Source organism: Myxine glutinosa, chromosome 4 (genome assembly GCF_964187855.1).
Source record: "Myxine glutinosa chromosome 4, kmMyxGlut1.1, whole genome shotgun sequence".
NCBI lineage: Eukaryota > Metazoa > Chordata > Myxini > Myxiniformes > Myxinidae > Myxine > Myxine glutinosa.
The window spans coordinates 50,370,597-50,394,529 of NC_136264.1; the positions used below are offsets into that span (position 1 = coordinate 50,370,597).

Here is a 23,933-nt window from a genome sequence, read left to right on the forward strand (position 1 = left end):
CCCTCCCATGGCTGCCATTGTTAGCCACTCCCCTGAGCTTCCATTGGTTGCTTGCCGCTTACCGGTCACTCCCCTGTAGCTCCTCCCTCAGGTCTTCCAGACTTGTTCCAGGCCCTAGCACATGGTATTCCAGCCCAAAGAGCACATGGTATTCCAGCCCAATGAGCACTGAAGCCTACACTTACTGGCCTGCTCCAACGCATACTAACACAGGAAAGGAGACTGTGCTTACATTTAATAAGAAATAACTAAACTAAGCGAGGCTACATGTTGTAGTGCAACTAACTAAGAGGGGGGTTATCTTTATTCTCACAACCGCAACAATATGTTATTATAACAGATGAAACCTGGTGTTATTGGCCTCGTGAATTGCAGAATCATATTTTAGGATGTTTTCTTTGAGAAAAGAAAGACTGAGAGTTAACTTGTGTCTCTATGTAGCAAACTTTGTTTAGCAAAGCTCATCATGGGAATGGTTCTCTTGCCCACGATACCCAATGGTGCATCCATGCATATGTGGAAAACAAGTCGATAATTACATTGAAGTATTATTTTCAAATTTATATTGGCGAGCATTGGTTTGGTTCTTCACTCAAAAACATTGTTCTGTGTGCAGAGTTCAGATCACAGGGATCTCCAGAATGATATGTGCAGGTTATCATGACCGAGAGCTTATCATGCTTGGTCTTACCTTTGGCTTACTTGTTGCATGGAACATTCATTGGCCGAAAATTATGTGGAAGTGTGGCAGCCTTTGAAGGAAACTATCCCAAAAGCAAAGTATAATGTTGAAGTTTTGTTGGCGTGTGCTATTTCTATGGATTTGCTGATCTCTGACTTTGGGCAAGCTGATTATCATGGTTTTTTGTTTAAATATAGATGGAGTTGAGAGTTGGCAGGCATTCATCTAATTGGGTACAGGGTAGCAACATGTCTATACAAGTACAAGCAATCACCAATCCTGATTGTAATGTGGGTATTACTCCAAGGACAAATGTCACATGGTAAAGTATAAATAAACGTTTTGGTTGGAGAAGGCTACTCAGGCATATTTATAAAGATTGTAAAGAAACTATTTTATAGATGCTGAAAGGAAGGCAGAAGAATGGAGGTAAGTGGAAAAGTTATTGCTCATATTGGAACCAGTTTAAGCCCAAGCGTACCGAAAGGAATGCTGTGTACCTCAATGTGCGTTTCTATATATACATTTTATAACGATCTGGTAAATATTTTGTTCATACAATTATTCATACTATGCATTCACAGGGTTTGAAATAAGCGCTGGCCCGGGTTCCAAATGCCACCAAAAACTCCACTTGGCCACCAAAACCTGGCCCTGGGTGGCCCCTTCTCAAAATCGTTGATGTATTCGGTTCTTACGTTGTATTCGTATGTATGTGTATTCGTATATACGTATGTATGTTATGTATGTATTCGGCCGAATTTTGGCAGAGAGGTAGCATATGTGACAATGACAAAATGATTAGATTTTGCTGAAGATCGGGATTCGGCTCCGGCCACTAGAGCTTGAAAGTGATTCTTCACCATTGGGAGATAGGGCCAAAAATAATATATAGCAGGATATCTCAAAAAGTTGTAGATCTATGATTTTGATTAAATGTGATTCTGTATTGTGATTTTCTGGTCTTCTCTAGGATATAAAACGTAATCTGTTCACCTGGCAGAGGTATGCTCTCTCCTGAGTGCCGTTCTAGTTATTATTATTATTATTATTATTATTACCTCCGCCACCAAAGGTGGATGGAGGTTATGTTTTCACCCCTGACTGTCTGTTTGTTTGTCCGTTTGTGAACAAAATATCTCAAGTTGTGGACGGATTCGGATGACATTTGGCAGAGATGTAGCGTATGTGACAAGGATGAAATGATTAGATTTTGGTAAAGATCTGGATTCGGATCTGGCTACTAGAATTTTTAAAGTGATTCTTCACCATTGGGAGAATGGGCCAAAAACGATACATAGCAGAATATCTCAAAAAGTTATGGATGGATTTGGACAAAACTTGGTGGACAGGTTGTGTGTGTGACAAGGAAGAATCGATTAAATTTTGGTGTAGATCCGGATCCAGCCAGTATAATTTTAAAGCGATTCTTCACCATTGAGTGACATGGCCAACCAGGCAGAAGTATGCTCTCCTGAGTGCCGTTCTAGTTATTATTATGATTTGGCTCTCGGGGGTGAAGTTTCAACTCGATTGTATTTGCCTGATCCGAGTCGCCGATTCGGCTTACATTTATGCTGATGTGTTTAATTTATCATGTGAACGTAAATTGTTATCACCAGAAAAGTGTGTGTGTGTGTGTGTGTGTGTGTGTGTGTGTGTGTGTGTGTGTGTGTGTGTGTGTGTGTGTGTGTGTGTGTGTGTGTGTGTGTGTTAGTGTGTGTTAGTGTGTGTTAGTGTGTGTTAGTGTGTGTTAGTGTGTGTTAGTGTGTGTTAGTGTGTTACTTGGCAAAAAAATTTGTTTTGACAAGTATGTTGATCATTCCGATTTGTTTGTCTGTCCGATCACTTATACTTGCCTAAAGGTCATAATTTTAAACCGATCTTCATGAAACTTCAGCAAATGTTGGAGTTCGTGGTCCGACAAAATCCTATATATTTTTGTGGTCAAAAGGTCAACATAGGCCAAAGGTCAACTACTTTTTTCAAATCTATAAAATCCTTAATTTTCATCCGATTGACTTTGAATTTGAATAGGATTTTCATAACAGCTAACTGAATTCAACCACCACCTTTTTTGAGATCAACATAGGCCAAAATGTCAACATAGGCCAAAAGGTCAACATAGGCCAAAGTTCAACCATTTCAAATTTCTAAAATCTACAATTTTTATCCGATCGACTTGAAATTTGTATAGGATTTACATATCGGCTAACTCAATTCAACCATTAACTATTTTTGAAATCAAGATCGGCCAAAAGGTAAACTACTTTTTTTCAATTTTCTGAAATCCTCCATTTTCATCTGATTGACTTGAAATTTGAATAGGATTTTCATAAGTTAACTGAATGCAACCACCACCTTTTTTGAGATCAACTTAGGCCAAAAGGTCAACATAGGCCAAAAGGTCAACATAGGCCAAAGTTCAACCATTTCAAATTTCTAAAATCTACAATTTTTATCCGATCGACTTGAAATTTGTATAGGATTTACATATCAGCTAACTGAATTCAACCACTAACTATTTTTGAAATCAAGATCGGCCAAAAGGTAAACCACTTTTTTTCAATTTTCTGAAATCCTCCATTTTCATCCGATTGACTTGAAATTTGAATAGGATTTACATATCAGCTAACTGAATTCAACCACCAACTATTTTTGAGATCAACATAGGCCAAAAGGTCAACATAGGCCAAAAGGTCAACCACTTTCTTCAAATTTCTAAAATCCTCAATTTTCGTCCTTTTGACTTGAAATTTGAATGTGATTTTCATATCAGCTAATTTAATTCAACCACTAACTATTTTTGAGATCAACATAGACCAAAAGGTCAACATAGGCCAAATTTCGAAAATTGTTAATCTTCATCCGATTAACCTAAAATTTGAAGACTATTTGCATATCAGGTCACTGAATTCAACCAACAATTATTTTTGAGGTCAGAAGGATGCACTACTGAGTGCCATTCTACTTTGTTTTCTTTTGCTGAGTGTCGCTCTATGAGTGATTTTTCATTTGTCTGTCTGTGTATTTGTTTGCCACTCACCTACATGTCACAAACCGGTTCTAAACTGATCGTCATGAAACTTCACCATGTTGTAGAGGTCGTCAAAATTGAGATTTTGATTGATTTTGATATTGATTATTGATTGATTGATATTGATTAATATTGATTTGATATTGATTTTGAGGTCAAAGGTCATCTGGAGGTCTTTTTATATATATAAAATCGCCATTTTTCATCTGATTGACTTGAAAATTTAACAGCATTTGAATAGTGCCTCACTGAAGTGGGTAACGAACTATTTTTGAGGTGAAAAGGTCAAAGGTCAACTCAAGGTCAAACTTCCAAAATCAATTTTCATCTGAAAAACCGTCAATTTTCATCCTATTGACTTGAAAATAGAACAACATTTGCATATCGAGTCACTAAATAGGGAAACCAACTATTTTTGAGGTCAAAAGGTCAACAAAGGTCAACTCCAGGTTTAACCTCTAAAATCATCAATTTTCATCTGAAAAATCGTCACTACATCTTATTAACCCGAACTTTGATCAAGATCGTCAATTTAATCTCGGTGAAATGGACAATTTGATGGATTGATTGCAACCTTTTTTTATGGGGTGGGGGGGGGGGGGTGGTTGATTTTTAAGGTATCGTGCTTTGCATGGCGTCTTCTTGTTTTGTTTTTTTTTGGTATTTTTATTATTATTATTTTTAGTCGTATCGCTTTCATTTCTGACAATACTGGTGTATGCTGACGCCATGTACAGTTTGGCATTGTGAAGCGAGGGTTGGCTCTATTAAGCACACTACCACACACCCAGTCTTCTCTGGGCATGGCATTTTACTGTCCCTTATCTCATGCAAGACTCGGTGATCACTTAGGACCGACTCACTCCAATCGAAACACTTTATTTAAAATCATGACCCTGCTGGGTTGCTTAGATTGTTGCCTACTATGTGCTCGCTGCATACCACATCCATATCACTTTGACTATTTATAACACTATACCATTTTATTATGTAATAATCATTAGGGTAAGAGACTACAGCAGCAAAACATTAATCCAAAGGGCAAAATTACATGGCAGCAAAATAAATATCAATTAAAACTTGTCTGATTTGTGGGAAGGTATCTAGCTATCCACGGATTGGTCACATAAATCGTTCACAACCTAATGGGCATGTCTGTCCTGCATGTCTTTTCCCTATTTCATCAACAGCTGTCCTGTGTTCGGATTCTAGTGTCTGAGGATTGTTCAGTTTAGGTCTCCATAGTCTTTTACTTCCCATGCTTCATTTGCCAGGTGACCAGATCTTTTACTCTTTCTAATCCTCTGGTATAATAGCCTGCAAGTTTCTCCCACCTCCAACTAACAGTTTCTAAAATCATCGTATTTCCTTTTAAATAATTCAGGAAAAGTATTGCAGGTATTGTCTAAGCAGGAAAAAAATTTTTTTTTTTGTAAAAGGCCTGTGTACCATCGATCCAAACTATACTGCATTGTTTTGGTGATCATCTATTTTAAGGGAAGGGCTTCCGGTCCGGTCTGGAGAGGACGCTGGCGTTACTTGTTCGCCGCTTCTCCGACTGGGCCATTGTACATAGTTTGCTTTTCTGGTGGTCGTGGCGGATTTTTGACCGTTGGGTCTGCCCTCTGCTCGTTCCCGGCTCTGCTCCTGGCTTCGCCGGCCCGGCTCCTCCACTGTTTCCTCAGGCCCGCTCCCGTTGTTTGTGGCCGTTGTTTGCGGCGGTGGCTGTTTGCCGCTGTGGTCTTGATTAGCGGCTGCAGTCGTTTGCCGCTGCGTTTGCCGCTTTGCCTCCTCGACCTTGGCCTCGTACTCGTCCCTTCGCTCCTGCCTGGCATGGCTCTGCAGTACTCCGCCGCAAGGCTTCTTCTGCTCAATACCCGCTCCACCCCATCATGCATCTCTGCCATCAAATCAAATGGACTCCTCCGACGACCCAGGTACATTCACCGTGGCTCCGGTCGTAAGTTTGTTTATTTGCAATCAGGTCACTCCATCCCCGTCCTCTGGTCGGCTCAGCGCACTCTCACTCTTCGTCCCAGCGCACCTGGTCACAGCAACGCACACGATCGCACGTCCTGCCTACGAACCCTGGCTAAATCACCTGAATTCATCCCTGCTGTTCAAAACAACATCAAGCTCACCCTGTTCAACACCCGGTCCCTCAACAACAAATGCCTCATCCTGAACGAATACATCCTGGATAACAAACTGGACTTTCTCTGTCTCACCGAAACCTGGCAACAACCTCTGGACTACTACACGTTCAACCTCACCACACCCAATGGATATTCCTACGTCAATAAACCACGCTCGGAGGGCCGAGGTGGTGGAATTGCCGTTATCCACCGTCAAGACATCAAGACCAACCTCATCTCCATCTCATCTGCTCCATCATTTGAACACCTGGCTTTTAAACTCTCTGGTCGCACGCAGTCTGTCATGGCTGTCGTCTACCGCCCTCCCAAACCACACCCATCATTCCTGTCTGACTTCTACTTTCTGACCCAGCTATGTTCCCTCTCCCCCTCAATCCTCCTCCTTGGTGATTTCAATATCCACATGGACTCCACTGACTCCACAATAACCACTGACTTCACTGATTTACTCACCTGCTTTAACCTCACTCAACATGTCGACTTTCCTACCCATATCCGTGGTCACATTTTGGACCTTGTCTGCTCCACTGGATTAAATTTGCACCATCTCTCTGGCTCCGACCTCACCCTCTCTGACCACTTAGCCATCACTCTGACCATCAACATCCCCGCCCCAACACCAAGGCATTATCGCACAATCAACTTCCGTAAGCTAAACGCTCTTTCACCTACCTCATTCTCATCCACCCTCACTGAAAAAATGTCCACTTCTCCCTTCATTGACCTCCACACCCCTTCTGACCTCACTGACTACTACAACCACACTCTCTCCTCCTGCCTTGACCAGCTTGCGCCTGTAAAAACCAAAACAGTTTCTTTCACCCATTCTGCTCCCTGGTTTACCCCTGAACTCCGCCTGATGAAAACTCGTGCTCGCCAACTTGAAAGACTCCGCAATAAAACGGGTCTCACAGTTCACTCCCAAGCCTACAAGGACCACCTACAACACTACAAAGATGCCCTCTCCCGCGCCCGCTCTGCCTACTACTCTCAAATTATCCACTCTGGCTCCGGAAACCCAAAAGCACTCTTCTCGACAATAAACAAACTCCTCCGCCCCCTGAACACCACCACCCAGTCATTCACAGTAGACAACTGCATCTCCTTCCTCTCTTTCTTCCAACGCAAAATTGACAACATCTACAACAGCTTGACCACCGCTGCACCCGCTCCCCCTCCAACCACCTGCCCCCCCTTGTCCTGCCATCCCCTGTCTCGGTTCTCCCCAATCTCCCCTACTGACCTCTCTGAACTCCTCATAGGAATGAAAACTGCCACCTGCACTCTTGACCCCATCCCCTCCAGCTTTGTCAAAGCCTCCCTCCCTGCTCTCTCTCCACTTATCATTGCAACAATAAACTCCTCCCTGTCTACAGGCATCGTCCCACCTTCCCTCAAAATTGCTGCTGTTACCCCCATTCTAAAAAAACCTGGTCTAAACCCTGACACCCTAAACAACTTCAGACCCATCTCCAACCTACCCTTTCTGTCAAAAGTTTTGGAACGCGCTGTAGCCACTCAACTCAAACATCATCTCTCTGCCAATAACCTGTATGAAACATTCCAATCCGGATTCCGCTCCAACCACAGTACTGAAACTGCTCTCCTCAAAATCACCAACGACCTTCTCCTCTCCTCTGACACTGGCAACCTCAACATTCTCGTCCTCCTCGACCTCAGCGCTGCCTTTGACACCATCGATCACACTATCCTCCTCACCCGACTTGAATCCACCTTTAACGTTACCGGCACTGCCCTCTCTTGGATTAAATCATACCTCTCTGACAGATGCCAGTTCATCTCCATCAATAACTGCAAATCCCCGACTGCTCCCCTCCCCCAAGGTGTCCCCCATGGTTCAGTTCTTGGCCCCCTCCTCTTCATCCTTTACCTGTCCCCCCTCGGTCACTTAATCCGCCGTCATGGTCTCCAATTCCACTGCTTCGCCGATGACATCCAGCTTTTCATCTCCACCAAGTCCGTCTCCACCGACACCCACTCTATCCTGACAAACTGCATCACTGAAATAAAATCCTGGCTTCAAATCAACTTCCTCAAGCTTAACTGTGATAAATCTGAAATAATCATCATTGGCCCAAAAACGCTCACAAAATCCACCCATAACTTTGCCCTCAACATCGACGGTATCCCAGTATCCACCTCCCCTCACATCCGGAATCTTGGCGTCATCTTTGACCAAACCCTTTCCTTCGACAAATACACTAAACAGATCACAAAGTCAGCCTTCTTTCACCTGAAAAACATTGCCCGTCTCCGTCCATCCCTCTCCTCCACGGCTGCAGAAACCCTCATCCACGCCTTCATCACCTCCCGTCTGGACTACTGCAATAGCCTCCTCTATGGTTCACCCTCAAAAATCACCAATAAACTCCAATACATTCAGAACTCCGCTGCCCGTCTACTCACCCATTCCCGGACCCGTGACCACATCACCCCCGTCCTTTACAAGCTTCACTGGCTCCCCATCCCCCAGAGAATCCAGTACAAAATCCTCCTCTTGACATACAAAGCCCTCCATAACCTGGCCCCATCCTACCTGGCTGACCTCCTCTCCAGACACACTCCTACCCGCAACCTCGGCTCTGCTGGTACCAACCTCCTGACCCCCTCCATCCGGACCAAATTCAGATCCTGGGGGGACAGGGCCTTCTCCATCGCTGCTCCCACCCTCTGGAACTCACTACCTCACACCATCAGAGACTCCTCCTCACTCACCACATTCAAAACATCACTATAGACCCACCTGTTCAACACTGCATTCAACATTCAACCCACAGCATTTAACCCCTGACTATCTCTTCTCCTTCTCCCTCCTTTTGCTTTAAATATTTCCCTATTGATTCTTGTCTTTTTGCAATTGTTGTTTTCATGTATTGTTATGCATTATGTTTGCCACTCTGTCAAAGCGCCTTTGGGCTTCTGGAAAAGCGCTATACAAAATAAATGAATTATTATTATTATTATTATTATCTATTCTTCATCCCACAAAAACCTTTTAACTGTTTCAGATAAACCTGACTTCCGTATCAATATCTAAACACTTCAAATAGTACCCATCGCTTTGCTGACAAAATCAAACAACAAAATCATTTGATTCAAAAAATCATCAAAATCATCAATCATCAAAAATCATCATCATCAAATTTTTGAATCATCAAAATCAATTTGATTTAATCAAAAGACAACATGTTGCAGTTCACAAACATACTGCTCTATTCGCCCTATCATTTTCCCTTGGTCATTTTCCATCTGCTTGGAAGTCGGCTAACATCACCTTCGTCAGTCAACTTCTTCTCATTCCTCTTAATGGCCCCAATTATTCCCCTGATGTTCTTGTAGGGTTGGCCGTTGAGGAGTTTGGTCTTTCACGAACCAGCTGGCCAGGCCTTGACGTTCGACTAAGGCTAGGGCAGGAATTTGTAATTTGGCTAGGGTGCCGGTGATAGCTCGCCTGCTTTTTGCGAAGGACACCGTGGTATCTTTAAGTCCACCAACTAATGCCAGCAGACGGGATGCCCGGTTTAATGATGGCGCACACACCCTGCCTATGAAAGAAAGCCTGAGATGACAGTTTATAGCTTGGCCAAGATTTGAACCCAGGCTGGACAGCTTAAAGGTGTGTGCGTACCTCCTAGGCCATCTTGTGACCCATCTTCATCAGCCAACCTTGCTGCTTATATATGGCACTAGAAAAAAAATCACATCCGCTTTGCTACGAAGCTCGATGTGGGATGCTTTGGTTTGAACCTCTGCTTAAAATGAAAGAAATTAAACCTTGTGAAAATTTTGAATTGTTCTCACTCCGATTTCAACATCACCGTAATGCACATTGTAAAGTTGTTTAAACTTTCTTTATATACAGTAAGATGATTTGTAATACTGACTACCACCGAGGTCACTATACGATACACATTTACCCGTACATAGAATTAGGGTCTTTGCCCCATCTTGAACCCCCTACCCCAGGTATGCTGCCCTAACAGAAACAATCTTTGGGTACCCTTTGGCAATATGCAAAATTTGGTTCAGTAGTTTTTTAGTTTTTGAAGCATATGATTTATAAACAAACAAATATATACATATACATTTTATTTTATTTTTAAAAATAAAAACTCACTTTTATAGTGTATATATATATATACAGGGGGCTGCAAAAGTAGGTATACAGTAAGGAAACAGGTGGATTGGACGTCGGGGAGCCGTTTACTGGCCACCACGTTCGCCGGATCTCTCCCCTATGGACTTCTTTTTCTGGGGATGTGTAAAAGACAGGGTTTTCGCACGCAAGCCACGTTCTGTTGATGCCATGATTCAGTTCATACGGGAGGCTTGCCAGGAAATTGATGCTGATAAAGACCTTTGTGCCAGAGTGTGCATGGGTGTCCACTGTCCACACTCGACTAGTGGAGTGTGTGAATGCCGGGGGCAAACAGTTTGAACATTTGAGGGATTAATATGTTTATTATTGATATGTTATTATTGATATGCTTGTATAATCAATAAAATACGTTTTGTGCGCACGTTTTGTTTTTCATTACTGTATACCTACTTTTGCAGCCCCCTGTATATATATATATATATATATATATATATATATATATATATATATATATATATATATATATATATATATATATATATATATATATATATATATATATATATATATATATATATATATGTATGTATGTATGTATGTATGTATGTATGTATATATGTATATATGTATATATATATATATATATATATATATATATATATATATATATATATATATATATATATATGACAAAGATGGTTGTCCATTCGTACATTCCCTGTTACGCTGATTGGCTAAGTGAGGCTAGGTGCACTGTTATTGGCTTTTAGCAAGATTATTGTATAGGCTTATTAAAAGCTGATATTCAAAATCGGATTCAATATTTTTACAATCAGAACTCATGGCCTAAATGATTGTCGAAATCTAGAGTGAAATCATAAAATAATTCAGATAATACAATTTCAAAAAAACCCAATATATAATTAAATAATACGCTCCATGGGACGTGAGGTAAAACTGCTCCAAACTGGCAAACAGGAGTGTTATATTCACATTCACATGAGTTCCCTATAACATTTCTCATCAGTGTAAAAAAGACCAACAGCGACTATTAAAAGCATCATTAAATGTCGAAAGGTTGCAGCCCATCAGCGTCACAGGCGATCTGAAGTGCACAGTTTGTGTAGGCTTCAAGCCTTCCGGTCTATAGGATAATATATTTATGGCCAGTGGAAATGCAATCAATCCAACCTAAAACACGATGTGTTGTACATGCACATAAGCAATAGCAATGTTTCGGCTTCATTACATAATGCGAGTTTTTTTTTTTTGAGGCATCGAGCAATCGAGCCAGCGTTCTGTGCCTATGCATCACCTGCGGTAATCTTTATCCTGATGAAGCAGCACTTGCACGGAAGGAAGGAAATCCCACCTAATGTTTTGACCCGTTCATGTTTGGAATCCCTCCCGGTGTGTACCCCGGTTTAGAATAGGTACACCGTATCCCTGCGCATCGTAAGAGCGTGACCAAGGGTTGGCGTCAGGAAGGGCATCTGGCCATAAAAACATTGCCTCAAACAGGGAACCATGATTGTCATGGGGCCCGCAAGGCTAACCCCCGCTCTGGCGGGGAAAATGGCCTTAAAACGATCATTCATTCATTCATTCATGTTTGGAATCCCATTTCAACCCGTTCCCGTTTCCCATTTCCTTATTGCAAATAATTAATTCATCGGATATCATCCACAACTTTGCGTGTATAATCCTTTGTGTTTTGTTGAGGTTTGTGCACCCATCATGATTGTATCGTATAGGCTTGTTAAAAGCTGATATACTGTATTTGATTATTTGACTTTTATTTTACACCATATTTTTATTTTATTTTATTACTGGCCAGGGACACCAGTGGTGATATTTTCGGATTTGGATTCTCCTTTTTGTGTCACCTTTTGTTGGTCCCATGAACATCATTGGCTGTTCTGTGTTCTTGCTCTTCCACGAGCCTTGATGTATTAAAAAAAATCCAGTATTATTTTATTATGAATCTCTTTATTAATCGTAATTGTTTATTAATAAAGCAGTGCCACAAGTGTGTAAGATCGCCGCCCATGTAGCGAAGGTTATTGATACAGGTCCCAGTGGAGTGTTTCCTTGTATGTCCGCACACTACGACATCTTTCACTGGCAATGGCACTTCACTGGCAATGGCACTTCCCCTCCCAAAAACATCTATTTGTGGTTTTAAACTCCAACCCTTAACCCTGTACCTCCCCCCCCCCCCCCCCCCCCCTGATTTTTCTACTGTTGGAAAGGTAATCATCGATTTACTTGGTTGAAAAAGAACAGTTGGCATGGTTACATATTCCGTTTATGTGAAGATGAGTTGTGAAGAGAGGGGAGACACGGGAGGGAGAGGGGAGACACGGGATGGAGAGGAGAATAGGGAAGTGGGGGAGGGAGGAGAGAGGGTAGGGGATCCTATGCTAGCTTTTCACGTCACTTGGGATGGATACTCTTCCTAGTAGATGATATTTCTGACCAAAAATGTCTCCAAGGGCGTATCTTGATCACACTATTTATTTACCTCCGCCCCCAAAGGTAGACGGACATTATGTTTTCACCCCTGTCTGTCTGTCTGTTTGTCTGTGAGCAGGATATCTCAAAATGTTATGGACGAATTTGGATGAAAGTTGGTGGACAAGTTGTGTGACAAGGACGAATTGATTTGATTTTGGTGATGATCCGAGTCTGGATATGAGAATTTTTAAGTGATTCTTAACCATTGAGGGATAGGGCCAAAGCAAGAAGCTTGGCCGAAGCAAGAGTATCTCGTGAATTATTATGAGTACGATATCTATTTTGTCTTTGACTAAATTAGTTATTGAAATGACATTATTCATACACTTTAATTAGGTATTTATTAGGAACAGCTTTATTCATACCTACTCCCCTTATTTCAAGGAATTTGCAATGGTGAAATTTTAAAAATGAAACTTTTTTTATATCCCTTGTCATCATATTTCCAATTATGGTGACAAAACAGAGAATTTTTATAATGTAATCGTCATCACGTTCCTTTCTTTTGTTTTTATTGCAGAAATGATGTTTCAGAGAAGCAGATTGTGATAATGTGGAAAAATCGACAATCTTCTATGGCTCCAAAGAATGGAGGAAGCTTTCTGTCCAAGTTGATGGTTGTCATCCTCATGTACATAATGGTTCCTTCTCATGTGAAGAGCACTGGCTTGGATGATGGGGGTTTCCTGCTTCAGACTCTCTTGAACAAATACAGTATTAATGGGTCGACGACAGTCAGTGAGCTTAAAGCTTTGCTGGAAACAAAAGTAGGGTTTGATGGAGACCAAAAAGGTTCTTTTGATATTTGGACCAACAGCAGTCGATCTAAGGTAAGTAGAAGTTTAAGAGTTTTGCATGCAACAGCGTTTGCTATGAAGTGACTTTACCTTTTTGTTATTGAAACTTCCGAGTAGGGAGGTTTAAGTGAGGCATTTATTGCTGTTCTGTTCATATCACAATTATTGCTTACAAATCGTTCTTGAAATTATACTTGCTTTTTACCTCTGCCACTAAAGGTGGAAGGAGGTTGTTTTCACCCCTGTCTGTATGTCTGTCTTTTTGGCTGTCTGTGAACAGGATATCTCAAAAAGTTGTGGACAGCTTTGGATGAAATTTGTTTGGCAGGCTGTGACTGGCGAATTTATTAGATTTTGGTGAAGATCCGGATCCGTGAATTTTTGAGTGTCTTTTCACAATTTTAGATTTTTTCAATCATCGTGATTGATTTGTGAGTCACAAAAAGAAAAAGCACAGGACAGTTGGGGCACAGGGCAGTCACAGTCACAAAAAGTGATTTTGCACCATTGACAGATGGGGCAAAAAACAAAATATATATTGTTGCGGAACCCAACGTCGGCCTATGGTTCCCCTTTGAGGGGGGATTAGTCCCCTCGTTTGTGACTGACCGACGTGGTCCCTGAAGCTGCACCGCGACCTCCGGAAAGGCCGGTGCACAGCCCCGTTCGTACCGTGGACAGATGTTACTTGATTGCCGAGCGGTGTTTAGCAACCGCAGCACGAACTGTTACCAAGACTAACCCGATCCTGAAACGTTGGCCAAAATCGTGCCACAGGTGTCCAATGAGGGAAAAGACAACAACGACGGATGTAGAGGAAAGAAAGGCAAAGGGTAAGAAATACAAATATGATTTATTTACTATTTACACAATTGAAAGCAACCAAGGAGGAGGAAGAATAATAAAATAAAAACAGAAGAAGAAGAAGCGGACACAGTGCACCTTAGCTTACCTATGCAGTCTTACTTAACCCCGGACAGAACAAACAAAAGACAGACTCACACGAATGGGGAATGAAGGCAGGAACGATTGGCTGGAAGGAGGGGAAGGTCCAACTGGAACCGGAGCACGGTCGGGCCGGGAGTGAGCAGCCGCCGCCCCCTTCTCAATCGGCACGTTCAGCAGCCGCCGTTCCTTCGCGGCCACGGTCGAAAACTGCCGTCGAAGATCAAAGCTGTGGTGGTTTAAAGCTCATGGGACATCCCTCTCTCCTCTCCTGGATCACGCAGCTCGTCTCAGGTGCGTCGCGTGCTTTTTAAGCGCTCATCCTCTGTGCTCATCTCCGTAGCTCATCTGGACTCATCTCTGTAGCTCATCTGGACTCATCTGAGGTGGGGACGTCTCCCGCGGGTTATATAGGCCACGCCCTTCAACCTTCGCGAACCTACTCGACGGTTCTCCCCACGCCCTCTCAAAGCCAAACCCCTCGTTCTGGGTTGGTCAGCAAGGGCTGGCTCACTCCTCCCCTCTATGACGAGGTGGAGACACGCCTTTCTTCTCCGAGCCGACCGCGTGCTCAATGGAGGCAAATGCAGTTGGTAATAAAGGCTTTTGGAATGGGAATGAAAAAGGGGATCTATCTATTTGAATTCAGTGCAATGGAGTATTAATCAATGGAAGACAAAGCCTTAACCTAATACACAGAATAAGGAAATAACTACCAACAAGGATGAAATCTATGATTGGCTAACGTGATTGTATATGACCTAACTAAGGGACGCCCTTTGACCTTTATACACAACTGGAGGAAGGAGGGTGATATTTTTACAACAATAAAAAAACACAATTCTCATTTCCACAACTATATATATATATATATATATATATATATATATATATATATATATTGTTACTGATCGCGGATTAAGATGTTATTTACCGAGCGGTGGTATTGCCGCGACCGTTACAGGATCCCTGACTCACCCGATTCACCCAGAACTTTAGCCGTATCGCACCACAGCTGCCCAATCTGGGAAAAGACTGAAACGACGAAATGCAAGAGGAAAAGGAATAAAACGAGAAGACGGACAGAAGAGTAATTGGATTTATTATTTACACACGCAAAAAGGAGCAATCAAGGTTTATTTACAACACATAAGACGCAGGTGACACAGTGCAAATTTTAGCTTACCTACAGACTTAATTAAATACCCAGGGACAGAACAAACAAAACAAACTCACGTACACAAGAAGGGTGGAAAGGCAGGAGGTGGATGGCTGGAGGGAGAGGAAAGGTCCAAGGGGGTCCTGCAGCTCAACCGGCGTGTTTAGCAGCCGCCGTTCCTTTACGGTCGTGCTCCAAACCGCCGTTCAGGCCCCCTTTGGCTGTTGGGTGTTCTTGCTGCGGCGGCCTCCGCTGCGTTCCCAGGACTTGTCTGACTCGTTGGTCCACACCCTCAACTCTTTCTTGGTCCCTCACTCTTTACCACCGACTCCTCACCGCAACCAACGCAACCACTTGACCACCACCTCTACTGACTGACTCTTCACCACTCTCCACTTGACGACCGACTCTCAACCAACTCAGACCAACTCACAACTCACTTCCGTGCGCGCCTTTTATAGCGCCTCCAGCGATTTAGCCGCCGGCGTTTTGGACACGCCCATCGGGGTGCTCACCTCGGCCCTGTTTGGTCGCGCGACCCTCGGGCTCCGCCCTCGATGACGATGGGCGGGTACGCCCCTCCTCCCCTCTCTGACGAGGTGGAGACACGCCTTTCTTCTCCGACCCTGCCTCGTGGTCAATGGCGGTTATTGGAGGGGAGGTGATTGGGAATCGAGGGCTCAGCAATGACGAAAGGGGATGTGATAGGAAATGGAGATTTTGGGGATGAGAAGGAAAGGGGATCTATTCTCTTTCACTGGTGCAATGGAGTACTTCAATTAATGGGAGACACAGCCTTACCCTAGAACACAGAATAAGAGATAACTATCAACAGGGGTATTCTATTACTTGGCTGACGTGTATGCTTGTGGACTAATTATGGGATGCCCTTTCACCTTTACACAGCTCCGGAGGTAGGGGGGCGCAGAATAAACAATAATAATAATCATACAGCACACAATCAAAAAAAATACAGTCCTCATCTCCGCAACAATATATATATATGGACGGAGATGCCCCAAGGACGGAGATGAGGACTGTATTTTTTTTGATTGTGTGCTGTATGATTATTATTATTGTTTATTCTGCGCCCCCCTACCTCCGGATCGTCAGATTAGATATATAAGATATATAATCGTCAGATTAAATAAGACGCGGACGTAGCTTCAGGACGTCGATCTTTAATTGTCGACAAGCTTTCGACCAACAAAGGTCTTCCTCTGAGTCTACAAAAACAGCAGACATGTATATCAGTCAAGTATGTATAGTGATATGTGTGTAAGATGTGTGATATGTGTAGAAAATGCATACAAAAGGAAGAGCCACGCCAAAGTTCACTCACCGGCCCCAAGTTCAACGGAAGTGAAGCGCACCTTCCAGTTACTGTTTGCATTACAGTTCCGGTGCACGTGCATATACAAATATAGAGATATACATACATAAACACACAAGCATATATTCATATACCATTTATATTCATATAATATATTTATATAAATGACATATAAAGGTTGAATGAATGAATGAATGAATGAATGGGTTACGGTTAACAATTTGATTGGGTTGATGTAGGAACATGCTTTAGTCATCAAAATTTATGCCATGAGGGATTTTTGTCCGAAGTTTGTGTATCCAAAAGGACTCACGTTTCAGAATCGTGGTGTGTGATCGATTTGTGATTGATTCAATGGCAGAGATTTGAATGTCATTTATAGAGTGATCCGGTTGATTAAAGTGTATTGTGTAAGGTAGAGATTTGCCCTGACTGGTGTGGAAGTTATTGATTTCTGACCGGGTGTTATTAAATCGTGTGTAGAGTGTATTTTCAGTTTTTCCAACATATTGTTTGGTGCACTTTTGGCAAGTGATTAGGTATATGACCCATGTAGATTTGCAGTTCATATAGGAGGTGATGGGGAATTTTTGTCCAGTGCTAGAACTACAGAATTTGTTTCCTTCTAGTAAATGCTTGTGAATAATGCATTTGTTTGCTGTGCATTTATAGAAGCCAGGGATCCTAGTTTCTTTGTTGTGGGGCTGTGGGTGCTTTGCTTTTACCAAGAGGTCCCTGAGTGTCCGACCACGTCGAAATGATGTTAGTGGAGGTTGAGGAAATGTGGTGCCGAGTGTTTCTGATTGATGGAGGAGAGGAAGGGCCTTATTCAGAATACTTGGCAATTGGGATGAGGTAGCAGAGTAGGTGGTTACCAGTGGGACACGGTTAGTTGCAGGTTTGGGTTTGTAAGTCAGAAGGTCTGCTCTCGGTATGCGTTTTGCTCGGGTTATTGCTTCTTGCACAGAGTGAGGGTCATAGTTTCTTGCAATGAAGTGTGTTTTTAATTGGCAGAGAGAAGTTTCTTCTGCCATTTTTGTTGAGCAAATGCATCTTACTCTGAGTGCTTGACTGTATGGTATGCTTGCAATTGTATGTTTAGGATGAGATGAAGAAGGGAGAAGGTAAGAGTGAGTGTCTGTTGGTTTGGTGTATAGTTCTGTTTCGAGTCTGTTATTTTGAAGCGTGAGTGATGTGTCTAGAAAGTGAACTTCGGACTGTGAGCTGTCGAATGTAAACTTGATGGTCGGATGAATCAAATTTAATTCATTTTGGAATTGGGTGAGACTACGGGGGGATTTTGACCAGATGAACTGGATGTCATCAATATAACGTACCCAGGATTTTTCCAAGATTCCGTGATGAGGTTGTGCATTGATCTTGGCCTCTATCATTCCCATGAAGATGTTAGCGTACGATGGTGCAACAGGGGTACCCATAGCGGTACCTTGAGTTTGAATGTAATGTCGTCCGTTGAATTGGAAATTATTCAGTTTGAGTGTCAGTTCTAATAGGCGCATAAGGTCTTGAGTAGGTGGCATTGGGACTTGTCGGGTATCGAGGGCTTTGCGGCATGCAGACAGGCCTTCTGAATGTGGAATATTAGTGTAGAGGGATGTAACATCTGTGACTAAAATGGTTTGGGAGTTGAAAGGTGAGTATATTCTGTTCAATCCTTCGATGTGGGTCAGAAAACTGGTTGTGTCCTTGAGGTATGAGGAGAGATTCAACACGAGAGGACGTAAATGACAGTCAACAAATTTTGATATGAGAACAGTTGGACATGTGCAGCCAGATACGATTGGTCTACCTGGATTGTTTACCTTGTGTATTTTAGGAAGAAAATAAAGGTTAGGGCAATGAGGATCTTTCGGAACCAAGCGAGATTTGATGGTTTTATCCACCCGAATAGAATCTACTACCTTTTTAACCTCTTCAAGATGTAAAAGGGTAGGGTCGGATGGGAGCTCTTTGTAAGTATCACTATGTAGTTGACGATTACCTTCTGCAACGTAATCGGTAGTCGACATCTATCTATAATTCCAGTAATCTCTGTGTGTTTGTTTGTACGTTTGTACGTTTGTACGTTTGTGCGTTTGTTTGTTTGTCTGTGACCGCTGTTTCTCGACAACCACGGGTCCGATATACTTTAAACTTGCCAGGTATATTGCTGGGGACCCGAGGATGTGCCTTTTCAAGGTTTCATATTAATCGGACAAGTACTTACCGAGCTATGGCGATTTAGCCGTTCGCCGTTCGCTTTGGCGTTGCGAATGGACCAAACCATTGCATGTAAATAGAGGGGGGGGTTCTGTGGTCGTTGCGAATGGACCAAACCATTCATGTAAATAGAGGGGGGGGGGTTCTGTGGTCGTTACTGCCACGTGGTTTCAAAGTTTTTTTTTGTTGTTTGCACGCATGTTTTTTTGCACCCACGTACGGGCACGCCCTAGGATGTTTACACACACACACCCCTACACAAATTTTTTTTTTTTTTTTTTTTTTTGGCAAGGAACGGGCACCCACGTACGGGCACGTCCTAGCTTATATATAGTACGGGCATGCCCTAGTAATGACAATGCCAGTACCTTTATCTGCTGGCTTTATGACTATCTTTTCATTATTTTGGAGATTGTGAAGTGCTCGTCGCTCTGCCTTTGTAAGATTGTCCTTATGTCTGGAACAATTATATTTTTGTGCCACCTTTTCAATTTCATTGCTCACTTGTTCCATATAGACATGTAGATATGGATTGTCAACACGTGGTGTCCAGGGGCTTTTTGGTTTAGGTAAAGCGAGTTGTGGTGTATTAGTATCGGTGTATGCGTGGTTGTTGGTGTTTTTTGTTGTGGTGTTGACGGTGCTGGGTGTACTTTAGCAAAGTGTGCCTTTAATGTCATTCGCCTACAGAAATCTTTTAAAGCCTCTTTCAATTGTAATTGGTCTATTTGTGGAGCGATTGGGCAAAATTTTAAACCCTTAGAGAGCAGGTTTATTTCCGCCTCACTGAGGGAATGATTGGAAAGATTGATGATCCCGAGTTTAGGTAGATCTACAAGTTTGGTTGCAGTAGAAGTTCTATTGTTGTTGGTTTGACTATTTTCAACCTCAGCTGTGTTCATTTCCATGGAGGAACGACGGTTCGGTATGTAATGATGTCTGCGGTTTGTGTATTGTTTTTTACGATAATGTCGATTTTTGTGTTTATGCTTAAGTTGGTCAGAAGTGGTTTGAGAAGTGGTTGGAAGTGGTTGGAGTGGTTGAAGATGGAGTGGTTGAAGTGGTGGAGAAGTGGTTGGAAGTGGTTGGAGAAGTGGTTGTAGTGGTTGGTCAGAAGTGGTTGGAGAAAAGTGGTTGGGAGTGGTGGTTGGAATTGGTTATTGTTTGTTTGGTTATTTGGTTATTGGTTGGTTTTGGTTATTTGGTTATTGGTTATTGTTTGCAATGGGTGTATTCTCTTGAGATGGTTTTATATGCTTGCATAACATTTCATCACGTTTAAGTTTCCTTTCCTTAACTTTAACAATGTCGTGTTTAGCAGCCATTAGCTTATCATTGAATGAGCACATTATGTGGTGGTATTGGCCAGGATTCACATTCTTCCACATCTTCTCCTTCTTTTGGCTGATGTTCTCATTCAATTTGATTCATTTTATTTTTACTTGTGTTATTACAATCTCCAGTAGTTGTTGAGCAGTGTTCCATAGCAGTAGATTCCAACGTGCAGTGATGACGTCATCATTGGTTCGAGTTGCGAAGCAAGATCGTTTTTTAATGAGGAGACCTTTAGGTACGATCCCTCGTTGTTTATATTCGTTTAGGTAAGTGAAGTGTAGTTCATGTCTTTGTCTTTTTTGCATCAATCGTTGAAGTTCATTGATCGTGGTGGTCAGGTATACATCGTTGTTGTTGATGTTGTTGTTGTGAGCAACAACCAACTTTGGCGTGGCTCTTCCTTTTGTATGCATTTTCTACACATATCACACATCTTACACACATATCACGATACATACTTGACTGATATACATGCCTGCTGTTTTTGTAGACTCAGAAGAAGACCTTTGTTGGTCGAAAGCTTGTCGACAATTAAAGATCGACGTCCTGAAGCTACGTCCGCGTCGTATTTAATCTAACGATTATTTATTCAATGCAAATGAGATGCCCTGCTCGTACTGTGGAGTTTCTACTATTTCTTACAGTTATATATATATATTAATTTTTTGGTATACAAAGTCGAGGCTCATGTAACAGCTATTACATAAAACACATAAAAACATAAACAGAAACACACATAAAACATAATAAAGGGAGCGGGAGACAAGGGTGGGGGGGGGGGGGGGGGGGGGAGAGAAGCACAACAACAGTAGAGAACAGGGACATCTGGAGATCTGTGGAAGGGAGAGGGCTGGGGCAGGGTACACAGTATAAACTATAAAACAAGTGGACACAACTAGGACTTCCAGGAAAAGTTAAAAACAATTTGAAATAGGTGGATTTGGGGTGCATTAACGGAGGTAGAAAAGAACAAGGTTTTGGATTGGGGAAGATAAAACATGGTGGTGAACAGCTGTTTTGAAGACCTGGAGGGAGGAGTGGGATTGAAGAGAGTGTGGGAGTTTGTTCTGGAGGCGGGGAAAAAAGAGGAATGAAAGAGTGAAGGTGAGCAGAGAGTCTTGATTTTGGCAGTTTCATGAGAAGAGAGTTGCTGACAGATCTTGTGCATCCTGCAGGAATATTTGGGGGACAGAGCACAGACAGAGCAGGGGGAGCTAGGCCGGAGAGTAGTGGGTAGAAGACAAAGCCCACCAACCTGGCTGTGTTGAGAGAGTGAAATGCCCATCAGAATCGGCTTCATCTTGGGAGATACCAATGATCCTAAAAGCCTTGGTTTCTATAGCGTGATGCAGGAACACCAGCCTAGAGGGGAGAGCAACACTCCATCAAGCTGTGGATGAAAGCTTTCCATGTGGTGAGAAGCTCAGTAGTGCCAAGAAAAAGGACTTTACATTACGGAAGATGCCCAGTCAGCCAGCTTGGAAATGTGGTTTTCCCACGAAAAAATAATGGTAGATAGTGAGACCCAAAATCTTGAGTGACAGAACTTCTTTGAGAGGATTGTTGAGAAAGTAGATGGGAGGGTTTTCCAGATGGTCTTTTCGGAGAGACATAGTGAAAGTGTGAGATTTGTCAGGATGGAAAGACATGTTCCACTTGTTTGACCAGTCTGTGATTTTTGTCCAGGTGTGCAGAGAGTGAAGAGACTGCTGCCTGCCGATCTGAGGGTTGAGATATGGAGTGGCAGAGGGTGGAGTTATCGGCAAAATGATCGAGAGGATTTTCCGGATAGAGAGGATGAGAGAATTCCATTTGGAGCCACACCTTGACTATGACGAGAGAGGAAGTCTGTGAGCCATGCGTGGAGATTTCCATGGATACCATAAGAGGAGAGTTTGGTGAGCAGGGCGGGGTCTCGTACTGTATCCAAGGCACGAGATATGTCAAGGGTGACAGCTGTGATTTCCTGTTTGGTGTTGAGTACCTCCCTCCATTGTTGACACAGCAGAAGAAACATGGCCAGAGTAGAATGACCTGGTCTGAATCCAAATTGATGATCCGAGATCAAACCATTGGAGAAGAGGAAGGATTTGATATCAGAAGCAATGATGGATTCCATGACCTTTCTGATGATTGGGAGCAGGCTGATTGGTCTGTAGTTGCAAAGATCTGTTTTTGCACATTTTTTGTGTACAGCGGTGATGTTGGCTGATTTCCAAGCTGATGGCAGATGACCTTGAGCAAAAGAGAGGGTGAAGAGAACAGAGAGAGGATGAGATAGAGCAGGAGAGCAGGTTTTTAGGACTCGTGTGCTGATTCCGTGGCTCTCCTGAGGGTTTTTAGGACCCATGGCTCTCCTGAGGGTAGACACACACTTGTTCCGAGGAACTTGTTCCGAGCTTGGTGGAAGGAACTGAGATTGCCTTCGGTTGGATTTGCCTTCCAAGAGGCAAAGGCAAGTTGTTTCAGGGCAACTGCGTCACCACAAGATTCAGTGTACCATGGACGGGAGGAAGGGTAAGACAACTGAAGACGAGATGGGATAAATCTGTGCATGAGAGAGAGCAGTTTACTTTGGAAGAATTCCCAGGATGAGTTGATGTCAGAGGCGTAGAGATGGGAGACCAGTCCAGATGATTGATGGCTGCTTGCAGACCGTGCCAGTCGGCCTGAGTGAAATGCCAGACTCGTCGACGCTGAGGAGGCTCTCTGAGAATGGCCAGAGAGATGTCCACTTTGACAAGCACATGATCAGAAGAACCGATTGGAGCAGAAGAAGAGCAGTAGACATTTGCAGGAAAGTTTGTCATAACCAAGTCCAGAATAGAAGTCTGGTTTGTCAAACACAACCTGTATGGAGAGATCAATCAGGTTTGAATGAAGGCCCTGGATCTGTTGATACTGTGTCGGAGATTGCAGAAGGATGAGGAGGACAAAAGGCTAGATGGTGATGGGATGAGGCACAGTGAGGAGTAGTTTGAGGGGAGGGGGGGGGGGGGGGAGGACACAACGAATTAGAAGATTGCAATAGGTGGAGGAATGAGCTGGAAGAGAGAGGAAGCGGGGAGGAGGCAGCTTTGTGGTTGATTTAAGTGGCAACTTTGAGGAGGAGGGGAGATTGGAAGAAGAGGAGTGAGGGGAAGTTTTGAAGGGGATGGGTGATTGGGGAGAGGTGAGGGAAGGGTGAGGAGGGAGATTTGAAGGGGAGAGGTGAGGGGTAGATTTGAAGGGGAGGATTGAGGAGGGACATTTGATGGTTAGGAGGGAGGGAGATTTGAGTGGAGGGGTGAGGGGGAGATTTGAAGGGGAGGGGTGGTGGTTGGAGTTTTGAAGGGGAAGGTAGGGGGAAGGTCGTGATGGAATGGGGATAGGAGGGAGTAGAGGGAGGGGGACATGGAGTGGGACACTGGTGGGTTGTCCAACATGAATGATGTACAAAATTAACAAACATCCATTGCAAGTTGATGTTCTTGAAATTTTCAAGGCGGATATACGTTTGAAAACGTTAGAGGAAGGTGATATAAAGGCGAGTTTAGAGAATGTCGAAAGGAAGAGCTTTATGTGTTGGTATGGTTGACAGACTTATTTGAAAACAAACCTTTGAAGAGGAAAAAGAAGAGCAAATTATAATA

At 42.9% G+C, this 23,933-nt stretch overlaps 1 protein-coding gene across 4 annotated transcripts in view; it reads left to right on the forward strand.

Annotated features, from left to right (window-relative positions):
- Window positions 1-23,933, forward strand: part of SLC39A14 (solute carrier family 39 member 14) — a 159,371-nt gene that overhangs the window by 81,131 nt on the left and 54,307 nt on the right. For all 4 annotated transcript variants that reach the window (XM_078775684.1, XM_068101069.2, XM_068101067.2 and 1 more), the window contains exon 2: window positions 13,033-13,342. In XM_078775684.1, coding sequence (XP_078631810.1) covers window positions 13,064-13,342 — 279 coding nt within the window. In that variant the 5' untranslated portion in view covers window positions 13,033-13,063. The remainder of the gene's footprint in view (window positions 1-13,032; window positions 13,343-23,933) is intronic.